This window comes from Pteropus medius, unplaced genomic scaffold (assembly GCF_902729225.1).
Source record: "Pteropus medius unplaced genomic scaffold, Ma_sr-lr_union100, whole genome shotgun sequence".
Classification (NCBI taxonomy): domain Eukaryota; kingdom Metazoa; phylum Chordata; class Mammalia; order Chiroptera; family Pteropodidae; genus Pteropus; species Pteropus medius.
The window spans coordinates 4621998-4634512 of NW_024352783.1; the positions used below are offsets into that span (position 1 = coordinate 4621998).

The 12515-nt window shown below is 39.3% G+C and overlaps 1 protein-coding gene across 1 annotated transcript in view; it reads left to right on the forward strand.

The window, feature by feature from the left end:
* The window catches only part of MYOCD (myocardin), an 85096-nt gene that overhangs the window by 62329 nt on the left and 10252 nt on the right, over positions 1–12515 (forward strand). The window contains exons 7-10 of the mRNA XM_039847381.1: positions 103–228; positions 4863–5116; positions 6755–6908; positions 10751–11689. Of these exons, the coding sequence (XP_039703315.1) occupies positions 103–228; positions 4863–5116; positions 6755–6908; positions 10751–11689 (1473 nt within the window). The remainder of the gene's footprint in view (positions 1–102; positions 229–4862; positions 5117–6754; positions 6909–10750; positions 11690–12515) is intronic.

The window sequence follows — 12515 nt, forward strand, 5'->3', positions numbered from 1 at the left end:
AGCAGAGCTAAGAGTGTCAGGGGAGGGTGGCTCCACTATATCATTTCTAAGTCACTCGGTTTTTACTCTTGCATCCTAATAATGCTAACATTTGAATTTCAGGGTCTTACTTCTGGCTCAGAAAATGACAGGAATGACTCGGCCTCACAGTCCAGCAACCAGTCAGACACAGGGAAGCAGGGGCTTGGCCCCCTCAGCAGCCCCAACCCTGTGCATGCTGCTGTAAAGGTACGAATGGGCCCATCTCCAAGTGCCTGCCTGAGTACACGCCCACAGACCTGAAGGCCTTGCACAGTGTAAGACCTATAATATTCCAGCCAGTCTCTGTATGGAAATACGTATGAATGGAGTGGTGACATTCTCAGTAGACAAATAACTATAAACATTATAGCATATTATAGCACATTAATTTTCGCAGCATTATATCTAATAGTTCACAGAGTGCTCTCTCCTCAATTAACTGCCTGGCTGTCATTTGGTCTTCTTTCATCCCAAATAATTTCTAATTTATTTTGGAGCATGTTTTCTGAGCTCTAGGGCCACCACCCAATGAACATTGAGATGACTTTTTTTTTTTTTCACAGCCCTGTGTACTAATTGTCCTTAGAATGATAAACGTTGTCACTATGAAATACAGGCCAGCTCAAATAAACAGTGTTGCTGTTCTTGGTATATAAAGTCGCACATAATATTCTAAAATCCCTTTTCATTCTGAGAGCTTTATGCTATTTTAAGCTACTCCTAAGGTAAGTGTCAAAGGCTACCTGTGTCTTAAAACCCCATTAAAATATTCTTTGTCTCAGTTTGTAATTGTTGCCATCAAAGCTGAGAGGGCTCTTATGAAGTATTTTTTAAATGATTATCAATTGAGTAAGACTCAATGTTAAACTAACAGCTCCATAGCACCCTCCCCAACCAACTATACACACGAAAGTGATTTTCATGTTTAAAATGGATGGTAGGTATTTTAGTGGCCCAATAAAACTCCCCCACCAAACTGCACTGGCTTAAATCTAGCTTACAATTCATTCAGATCAACAGCTTTGAAATTATATGACAATTGAGGAAGTTTGTTCTTTGCAGGTGCAAGGAGATGATTCACATAATTTCTAATGTTGTGTACAATGATAAAATTTATTAATATTTTTGCCAAAGTACTTAAATTTTTATAATTCAAATTAGCAAAGCCTCCAGCCTCACTACACGAAGAGAATGTGATAGTTGCCTAGAGAAGTACAGGTCAATTTCAGTGATAGGCAGGATTGATTCAGCAGTACTGGTTGTTTAAGAGACACTATCCCTCCTGACTGGTCAATGCCTGTGAATTCTCAGTTGTTAAATGTTCGTCATCTCTAAATTAAGAGGATACAAGATGGCTTCTCAAAGAAAGAGGCAAATGAGGTGGGGAAAAAGACATCTGCCTTACTGACTTTATTAAGTTTCATAAGAGGCCAGTGAGGGAATGCACAAGAATACTGTGAAAATCGTAAAATCGTATGTAAGAAAAAGGTATTTTCAAAGCAGGTTCCCTGAAGGTTGAATAAGAAGTTGAGTAAAATATGATTCCTGCCCTCAAGGAGCCTGTAGTCTAATTGGCTATCACAGCCACCAGCATCCCATACAGTGTTTTGAGCAAGTAATAAAAAAGTGCCCCAAAGGATCTGAATAAAACATTTCTCCAAGGATAAAGAAAATCTCAACAAGCACATGAAAAGGTGCTCAAATGACATTAGTCATCAGGGAAAATGTAGCTCAAAACCATAATCAAATACCACTTCACACCCACTAGAATGGCTGTAATTTTTAAAAAATGGAAAATAGCAAGTGCTGATGAGGATGTGGGGGTTGAAATGTTCATACATTGCTCATAGGGATGTAAAATGGTGCATCCACTTTGAGAAACAGTGGTGGTTCCTCAATAAATTAAACATAGAACTACTATATGATCCAGTAATTCCACTCCTAGGAATATGCCCCAAAGAGTTGAAAGCAGGCGTTCAAACGAAATTTGTACATGAATATTTGGAGCAATACTATTCGCAATAGTCAAAAGTTGTAACTAACCCAAATGTCCATCAACTGAAGAATGGATAAACATGTGGCATATCCATACAAGGGAATATCATTCAGCCATAAAAAAGAATGAAGCACCGATAAATGTTGCAACATGAATGAACCTTGAAAATATTATGCCAAGTGAAAGAAGTCACACACAAAAGGCCATATATGGTATGATGCCATTTCTATGAAATATCTTGAATAGCCAAATCCATGGAGACAGAAATCAGGTTTGTGGTTTCTGGGGACTACAGGAAGGCAAGAACAGGGAGTGACTGCTTAATGGGCATGAGGTTTCCTTTTGGGATGATGAAAATGTTCTGGAACTGGATAGTGATGACACTTGCACAATATCACGAGTGTACCAAATGCCACTGAATCATGTACTTTAAAATGGTTGCTATGGTGATTACCTGTTACTTGTATTTTGCAATGCAAAAGAGGTTCCCCTGTCCCAGACAGCCACAGCCCACTCAGAACCAGTAGCCTAGGAAACAGAATGGGAGCCAGATTTCAGTCTCCCTCGCCCCATCAGCAGGGTATTTAGTGGTGTGACCATTATCAGGCCGCCTCAAAATGCCATATGAGAATATGAGACCCACAGATAAGAGACATCATTCTGAGTTAGAACAAGCTTCCGAGGTGAGCTAGGGTTTGAGCTGGACTCAAAGGATGAGCAAGAGTAAGATAGCAAATAGAAGAGGGGATTGCAGACAGCTGAAAATTGCAAGGAAAAGAGGCAGGAGGAGTAAGTTGTTGTAGAGGGGCAGTTTCATTGGTTTGGTGAACTGTCTTCTCTAGCAGACTAGAGTTTGGACCTTATCTTGCAGGGCAGAAGACGCTAATTGATTTGGGGCTGCTGGGGTGATGTGCTGTGTGGCAGTCCCAGTGTGTGTGTGCAGGCTGGAATCAGAAAGCCTTTAGGAAGTCATGCACTCTCCAGCCATTTCCTGCATCACACTAACCTTCTTTACGCAATTTATGCCTGGGTCTCAAACCACTGGATTTAGATCCACCTCTGCTTTAGAAAGACGAGATTTCTCCCCTTCTATTGGCCATGAAGTTCTAGATAGAAAACAAAACAAATTAACAACCAAAAAAAAAAAAAAAAAAGCAGCAACATAAAAATACAAAGCCACAATCTTAGTATCCTCTGGTTCCAATAAAAAGTATGAAACTATATAGTTTCATGGATTCAGAGCTCTATGGTCTCAATAACCTTTGCCCTCACCGTCCAGATAGTTAGATTTTAGCATTTCTGGAATGCTCAGAGTCCCTGTGCTAAGAAGGCAACATGGAGAGAAAATTCCCTAGCCCCTGACCTAACTGCTAGGGCTGCAGCTCCCCCAGACAAGGCAAGTCCTAGGATGGGGTGGGGATAGAAGCTGAGCTGGAGCAAAGCAGGGCAGAGCTGACTGCAGGGGCCCCACCGAAATTCTCCCAAGTGCAGACGACTGATATAATTAACTAGAATGCTGATCAATTAAACAGCAGGGAGAAACAGAACCACCGAGCACATGGGAATACTTGTACTCATTATTCACTAGTCTCCAAGAAGAAACCTCCTTGGGAAAACACAAATGAGGCTTCGGTGGTGGGATGTGCTGAGTCAGAGAAAAGCAAGTTGTTGGCTCTTTTGGATAAGTCACATTTCAGATGGCGTATTTTGTGGTTAAAATGGGGAAGCTGCCCAGTCGGAACAAGCCTGCCAGCTATTCAGGAGCCCCCTCTCCTGGACACTGCTGGTATCACACTTTCTCTCCAACTTTTCCCCCAGTCCTCAAGAATCTTCTGTCATGACACCCATGTTTTTCATTTCAACCTTATGTAATAAGTAAAGGTTTGAAATTTTATATTTCTTCAACTGATTACAGTATGGACCTATTGCTTTCTAATATATGGGCGCCTTTTGATTTAAGGAGCAGGTTATAGATATAATCGCACGGTCCTCTGAGACCTGTTATTATTTCAATATTATCTTTTCACATCCTTACAATGCTCATTGAGATAGAAAGTATAGAATATTTTCCCCAGCTTTCAGGTGAGTAAACTAAGATGTGGTAAAATAATCGTATCAAGTTCAGAAATTTCTCTTAAATTCCTAGCCTGTGCCCTTAACTTTTTCCAGTGTGTCCAAATGATGCTCTGCAATGCATAACTTCTGGAGGGGTTCCAGTGTGTGGCTATCCCTTCCCATAGTAAGTAAAGTAGCATTAGTTTAGAGGAGGTCACTTCCAGAATTTATATCAGTATTTGGGAATGGTGGTGGGAGAGATAGTCTGTCTTATGCTTTTCAGCCTGAAGCAACAAAACTTCACATTCTGAATTTTTAAAGGCAAGCTTAATTTCATCTCAGTTTATGTCATTACTAAGTCAATTTACTAAGTGCTTAACTAAAGGTGATTACATGTATACATATGAAAGAACTTTCTTATGAATCTATCCCAAGATCAGAATGCATCCTTTATTAGGCCATTGGTTGGTTTGGATTGAGGAAACTTCTCTCACTGAAACACAGGCTTACACCTCACTCTATTCTGGGAAGGAAATACTCCTGGAGCCACTTCTAAGATTCAAGATTTCCTATATTAAGGAATGTCCTTTCAGTGTGATATACTCAAAATAGATTTCTTCATTAGATATCTTAATGTCCCAGGATCTCTTTGCACATCATGACTTTGCCGTATCGAATTTCCAAGATTCGAGAACATCCATCAGACAAAAACTCCTTTCGATACACCCATAACTCCAAGTCATTCCCATCCATCGCCTAAAGCACATGCATTTCTTCATCCTTTTTGCAGTCCAAGTCCTTGAGTGACAGTAAGAACCGCCACAAAAAGCCCAAGGACCCCAAGCCGAAGGTGAAGAAACTCAAATATCACCAGTACATTCCCCCAGACCAGAAGGCAGAGAAGTCTCCCCCACCCATGGACTCAGCCTACGCCCGGCTGCTACAGCAGCAGCAGCTGTTCCTGCAGCTCCAGATCCTCAGCCAACAGCAGCAGCAACAACAGCACCGGTTCAGCTACCCTGGCATTCACCAAGCTCAGCTCAAGTAAGTCAGGATTGCCCAAGGGGGTGGCTGTGAGCACAGGCTGGGGATGACTTCTCTGTCTGAGGCACACTTGCCCACACTTTGGGACCTAGCGAGTCCCATGGTTTCTGTTTAGAAACCATGCACACTTTTTTAGGAACATAAGGCTGGAGGAAGCAAGTAAATCAATGCCCCTGATAAGAGGCCTCTTTGGGAAATGAGAAAGTATTAGCAATTTCAGGCTGAATTATGGAACAGACAGGAGAAACCATCTAAGAATGTATATTGGAATTGTGAACAACTCCAACACAGGTTATGTTTTTTGAATTGGCTCAGTGCTTATATAATAGGAAGCAACAGAGCTGAGTGACTGAGTGACATCCCCAAAGATGATTCCTGAGCCCCAGTGTGTGGTGACCTCATCATCAGGCCACCTTTTCAATGATCAATCTCTTCAACGATAAAGTTGGGATGCGGGTTCCCTTACCTGTTTCTGTTCAGTTTCGGATGGTGCTGGCAGTTGTGCTGGGTGCTGCATACAGTGAAGCTTCATCAGGCCTGCTCCTGCCTCCACAGGACAGCACATCTGCTAAATAATGGATAGATATGCCTGTATTCCAAAGGCTCCACTACTCCCTCCTATCTCCCCCAAACTCAGCTCGAGTGTCACTTGCCACTTTCTATCTAGCCTTTTGTTGTTTTCCTCACCCTGCCTCTTCTGCTGACTTATTACTCACCTGATCCTTGTAGACAATTAACTTGTGATCTGATCTAAATACAAGTCAACCCCTGTAGGTTCTGGTCACCCAATTCCGGTGTGTGGCAGAGGTTTTCCTCACATCACCAAACAATTATCAACATTAGCTGGTCCAACAATTCAACTCAATTCTGACACTGGTTACCTGGAAATAGCATCAGATTCCACAGTGGAAGGGCTCAGTCCCACAAGACAGCCATCCCTAGCCCCTTAAGTTGCCAAGTACAAGTCCAGATGTTGTCACCTGGGCTTCTGGTCAATCAACTGTAGATCAAAGTTTCCCACAACCTCCTCCTTGAGTCTGATTAATTTACTAGAGTGGCTCACATAACTCAGAGAAACATTTTACTTACCAGATTACTGGTTTATTATAAAAGGATATATCTCAGGAACAGCCACATGGAGGAAATGCATAGAGCAAGTTACAGTGAAAAAGAATGCAGCTCCCATACATTCTCCAGGTACTACTCTCCCCACATCTCCAAGTGTTCAGCAACCCAGTAACTTTCTGATCTCTGTCCTTTTGGATGTCTATGGAAACTTCATTACAGAGGAATGATTAATTAAAACAGAGGCAATCGGTGAACTCAATCTCCAATCTTTCTCCCCTCCCTGGAGGTCAAAGGGCTAGAAGACAGTGGGACTAAAAGTTTCAACCCTCTAATCACATGATTGGTTCTCCTGGCAACCAGCATCCCTCATTAGATGGAGTCCGCAAGTCATTTCATAACAAAAGACACCTTTGTCACTCTCATTATTTAGGAAATTCCAAGGGTTTTAGGAGCTGCGAGTCAGAAACCAGGATGAAGAGCATATATATATTTCTTACTATAAATCACTATATCAACCCCCCATATATAGTTGACCATATTTTAAGTGTTTCTTTTTTGTTCTTTTTTCAGAGAACCAAATGAACAGATGATCAGAAATCCAAACTCTTCTTCTACACCACTGAGCAATACCCCTTTGTCTCCTGTCAAAAACAGTTTTTCTGGACAAACTGGTATCTCTTCTCTCAAACCAGGTCTACTTCCATCAAACCTAGATGATCTGAAGGTACAGGATTTGGCGTGATCTTCTTTTCTTTTCCTTTCTTTTTAACAAATTCATCAGTACATTTTTAATAACATTTTCACCAACTGATTTCTTATGTAGAACAGTAGGAACAAGATGAGCATGGGAGAGACTCAAGTAGGTGACAGAATATTAACTGCTGCAGTTGAATATCCAATGGAGCAGAAGACTGTAGCTCCCAACTCAGCTCTTTCACTGGCTATGCAAACTTGGGCTAATTTATTAATTTTTCTGCATCTCAGATTCCTCATTTGCATAGATTAGCTATTATGAGAATTAAAGAGAATCATATGTACATAGTAGAGCTTAGTACAGAGAGTAGCTGTGAGATTGATATGCGCTTCCAGAATGCTCTAAACCAGTGGTCAATTCCATGATGAACTTTTACCAGTCTCTGATGAAATGAGAAAAACAAAAACCATGTAAATGGTTTTTCATAAATCTCACATATGTTCAACATATCTGACTGTTCTTTATTCAAAGAATTTATTTCCTCCCAATGTTTTGAATGATAAAAGATCCTTTCTATTAGGAAATGATAATGATAGTAGATGGAAGTTGAGTGTTTCTGGTAGAGTTTTGTTTGTTTCTTTTTATTAAATAGAGATCTTATTAAATAAGGCTATTAGTCTTTATTTAACAAGATAGAATATTGGTAACTTTATGTCAATTATACCATTTAAAATGATGTACTAGTCTATGAAATCTTCAAATCTGAGAATGTCTTTCCTGAAATGCAGCAGCAACTTGTTACATGATATATATGTGCTAGCAATTTACTCTGGATCAAAGACCACATGGACCTCAGCTCACTGAAATGACGCTGAGCTTTGAGTTGATCCTAGTGTGTTCCAAAGCGATCCTCAAGACTGGCATATGTACTCACCCAGCACTTACAAAAGAACTGAAAAAAATGAAAGCCGCGCCTTGAACTTCTCTAATGTGTGAACATACCTGCTCCCTTCAATGCTGGTTGATGATATATGGGATTCATCATACTTTTCTATTTACTTTTGTGTATGTTCAAAATTTTCCATAATAAATAGTTTTAAAAGTTGTCAACAATTAAAACACCAATGAGTATAGGAAAGAAGTGTATACAAACTTTGTCCCCAGTAAGTCCATATAGCATAATATTCTGAAATTTAAGGTAACCTGAACTCCACAAGTATTCATTTTAGAATATGAGTTGCATTATTTAATAATGTACTTTAAATTATTCAGTGCCAGAATAGATTCTAAAAATAAATGTAGAACTCATTAATTTTAAGTAATTCAAAATTAAAACAATAATGAGTTTCCATTTTGCACTTTTTTAAACCAGCAAATTTAAAAAAAAATAATGAAACAATGCTAGCAAGACTGGGGATGGGGGAAGATAGCATATTTATTGCTTGTGGTAGTATAAATTGTTGCAGTCCTTTTGAAGTAGGTTTTAGCTGAGTATAAAGTAATATTTATTATTGAAATATAAGTGTATAGAAAAGTAAAGAGTATCTTAAAGGACAATTGACTCTCAGATAGCATTACAGGTTATATTTCTAGACTTGAAATGCATATGGACATATTTTATTTAAAATAATCATTTTAAAATAATTACGTGAGCATAAATTTCTAGCATGCTCTTTTGTTTAATAGATCATGACCATTTTTTATAACTCTTAATATTCAATATTTTTTTATTTTTAATAACAGCATATCATTTCACCACCTAGTTAACAGTCCTCTGTTGGACATTTAACTTGCTTCCAAATTTTTGCTATTAAAAATAGAATTTGTACATACATTTATTAATTTTTCTGATTATCTCCTCAGACTAAGTACATAGGAATGGAATTCTTGAACCAAAACATATTAATATTTTTAGAAGTTCTTGATATATATTGCCAAATTTCTGTCCTGAACATTTGTGCCAATCTAGTCCTAGAAGCAGTACGTTAAAGCATCACTTCTTAAACATGAATATGCACACTGAATCACCTGGGACTCTTGGTACAATGCAGCTTCTGATTCAGTAGGTCGGGGGATGGGGCTGAGATTCTGTTTCTAACAAGCTTCCAAGATGCTGTCAGTGCTGCTGGTCCAAGGACCACACCTGGAATAGCAAGGTATTAAAGTATTAAAGAGTTTTGTTTTTTTTACATTTTCATTTATTTATTTTTTCTGCTAATAACATGAAGAGTTATTATAAATTTCTTTGTCAATTTGATGAATACAAAAATACATACATGTTGTGTATGCATATCTTGGATTGATACACATACATTATTGGCCACTAAAAAAAATTTTTTTATCTTGTTTGTGAAGAATTGGATGATGTCCGTTACCAGTTTTCATGGTGGGTGTCAAATTTTTTCTTTGAGTTGTTAAACATTCTTTATATATTGAACATACTAATACTTTATTATTTTTCCTACAATTATTTTTTTCTGAGATTCTTATTTGCATTTGCATTTTCTTTTTAGTGACTTACAGGTGTTTTCAATTTTTGTTGTCAATATTTTTATGATTAGTTTCTATGCTTTTATGCTCAAAGGATCTTTCCTTACAGAATATTGGAAGAATATTTTTCTATAGATTTTTCTAGCTGTTTTATGGAATTATTGACATTTAAGTACTTCATATACTTCCCGTTTTAATTATAAAAGTAGTATGCTTATGTGGAATATTCAGAAAATATAGATAAAGAGAACCATGTTAACATTTTATCACATATTTATCCAGAAATTTTCATCTGCAAGCATAGATTTAAATATATATACAGGTATATTTATATTTTTATAATTCTTAGAAAAACAAAATCAAGCAATTCAAATTTCTAAAATGTAATAATATAAATAACTATTTATTATTCTATATCAACAAATATTTTTAGCATCAGTTTTAATAGATCTAAAGTAGTCCATTATTTATATACACAATTATTTATTTAGTTTTTATATTTTTAGATATCCGATGTATAAAATTTATGATTATAAAAATGCAGGATGAAATAACTACATGCATGTCAACAATAATAACAAATCTTTATACTACACTAACCAGCTATGACACACTATTCCAAGTACTTTACAAATTTTAAGCTATTTTAATCCTCACTATTTTAATCCTCAGCTATTTTAATGGGTAAGGTATATGATGTATGATTATCTCCATTTTACACAAGAGAAACTGAGGCACAGAGTGATCACTGAGCTAGTAAGAGGCAGGGCTAGCATTTGAATCAATGGTCTTATCTCCACACATATTATCTCTCAATATACGACCTATTATTCAGCCAGCTGTTAAATTTAGGACATAAATGTTAATATAGAACTGTGGTTTTCAATAACCGGTCCAAGACCAGAAGTATCAGCATCACTTGGGAACTTGTCAAGAATGCACATTCTCGGTCCCCACCCCAGACCCACTGAATCAAAAATTCCCAGCTGGGGCCCAGCTGTCTATGCTGTAACCCATGGTCAGGGGTTATGGTGCCTGCTTAGGTTTGAGGACCACCCACAAAAAGAACATGTGGGGAAAGCACTCACCTAGGAGGCACGGGGAAGGGAGTTAGAGGCCAGTAGACTAGGTACCTTCTATGGTTCATTTGAGCTCTACATTTCTAGGGTATTTTTATAATTGTGCAACCATGAAAAGTTTCTAAAGAATTAAAATTGTACAAAACTGATTTACGTTGGGTTCAGGGGAAGAAATTGGAAAGAAATATTAAAAAGAGAAGACATTATAAAATTTCACTTGTGATGTTAAATAATATAATAATAAATACACTATTTAAAAGATTGTCATTAAACAGCACACTAACTAGGCCCTGGTTTCTTTAGGTTTCTGAATTAAGACAACAGCTTCGAATACGGGGCTTGCCAGTGTCAGGCACCAAGACGGCCCTCATGGACAGGCTTCGGCCCTTCCAGGACAGTTCTGGGAACCCTGTGCCTAACTTCGGTGATATAACAACTGTCACTTTTCCTGTTACGCCCACCAATGCGCTGCCCAATTACCAGTCCTCCCCTTCTACCAGTGCCTTATCCAATGGCTTCTACCACTTCGGTAGCACCAGCTCCAGTCCCCCAATCTCACCCGCCTCCTCCGACCTGTCAATGGCAGGGTCCCTGCCTGACACCTTCAATGACACATCCCCCTCTTTTGGCCTGCACCCATCCCCTGTTCATGTCTGCCCCGAGGAGAGCCTCATGAGCAGTCTGAATGGGGGCTCCATTCCTTCCGAGCTGGATGGGCTGGACTCCGAGAAGGACAAGATGCTGGTGGAGAAGCAGAAGGTGATCAACGAGCTCACCTGGAAACTCCAGCAAGAACAAAGGCACGTTGAGGAGCTGCGGATGCAGCTGCAGAAGCAGAAAAGAAATAACTGTGCTGAGAAGAAGCCCCTGCCTTTCTTGGCTGCCCCCATCAAGCAGGAAGATGCTGTCTCCAGCTGTCCTTATGCATCCCAACAAATATCTGTGAAAAGACAAAGCAGCAACTCAGATGGCCAACTGCAGGCCTGTGAAGCTGCTCAACTCCTGCCCCGTGGGAGCACTCACTGTATGGAGTCCTCAGGTCAAACCAACGTACTTTCTTCCACATTTCTCAGCCCGCAGTGCTCCCCTCAGCATTCGCCACTTGGGGCTGTGAAAAGCCCACAGCATATCAGTTTGCCCCCATCACCAAACAACCATTACTTCCTACCTTCATCTTCAGGCGCTCAAGGAGAAGGGCACAGGGTCTCTTCGCCTGTTGGCAGCCAGGTGTGTACCACACAGGTAAGAACTCCTTTGCCCTATGCCCAGTATACCCTTTTTCCTGGAGGTGGGATGTGGATTTGCACTGCTGAAGAGCTGATGTTGGAACTTTCCATGGGTAGGGTTTACTAAAAGTCCAACAGGAAACACCAAGACCCACAGTCCTTCACAGTAGGCCAGCTCACTTCTCTGAGACAGGGGTAGGCACACCTATTCTACAAAGAGCTCAATAGTAAATATATTTGGTTTTGCGGACCTTGTGGTCTCTGTCACAACTACTCAACTCTACCCTGTATCATGAAAACAGCCATAGACGACTTATAAATAAATGCACGTGGCTGTGATCTAATAAAACTCTGTTTACAAAAACAGGCAGTGGGCCAGATTTGGCCACAGGGCTGTAGATTGCAAGCCCTATTTTCAGGATTCCTTAGTATCAAGCTTTACCAGATGCCAAACCAATTCATCAAGAGAGCCAAAGGGGAAGTTACTAGACCTTACTTGTCTCTTCGTGTTATGGTCTACAGAGTGCAAATATTTACTAAGCACCTATTGTGTGTCAGGCCCTTCACAAGTCTCTGGGACTAGTGCTGAACTAGCCAAATAAATATTTCTATTTTCATGGGAAAACAGTACATTAAAAAACTAGATAAAATATATAACGTATTAGAAAATGATACATCTTATGGAGAGAAAGCAGAGAAAGAAGGTAAAGAGTTTGGAAGTTTGCAGCCTTAAATTAAGTAAGGGGGCCAGGAAAGGTTGAAAATCACATGATATCACTTATATGTGGTATATAAACCTAAAAGCAACAAATGAACAAGACAAACAAACAGAGACTCATGGA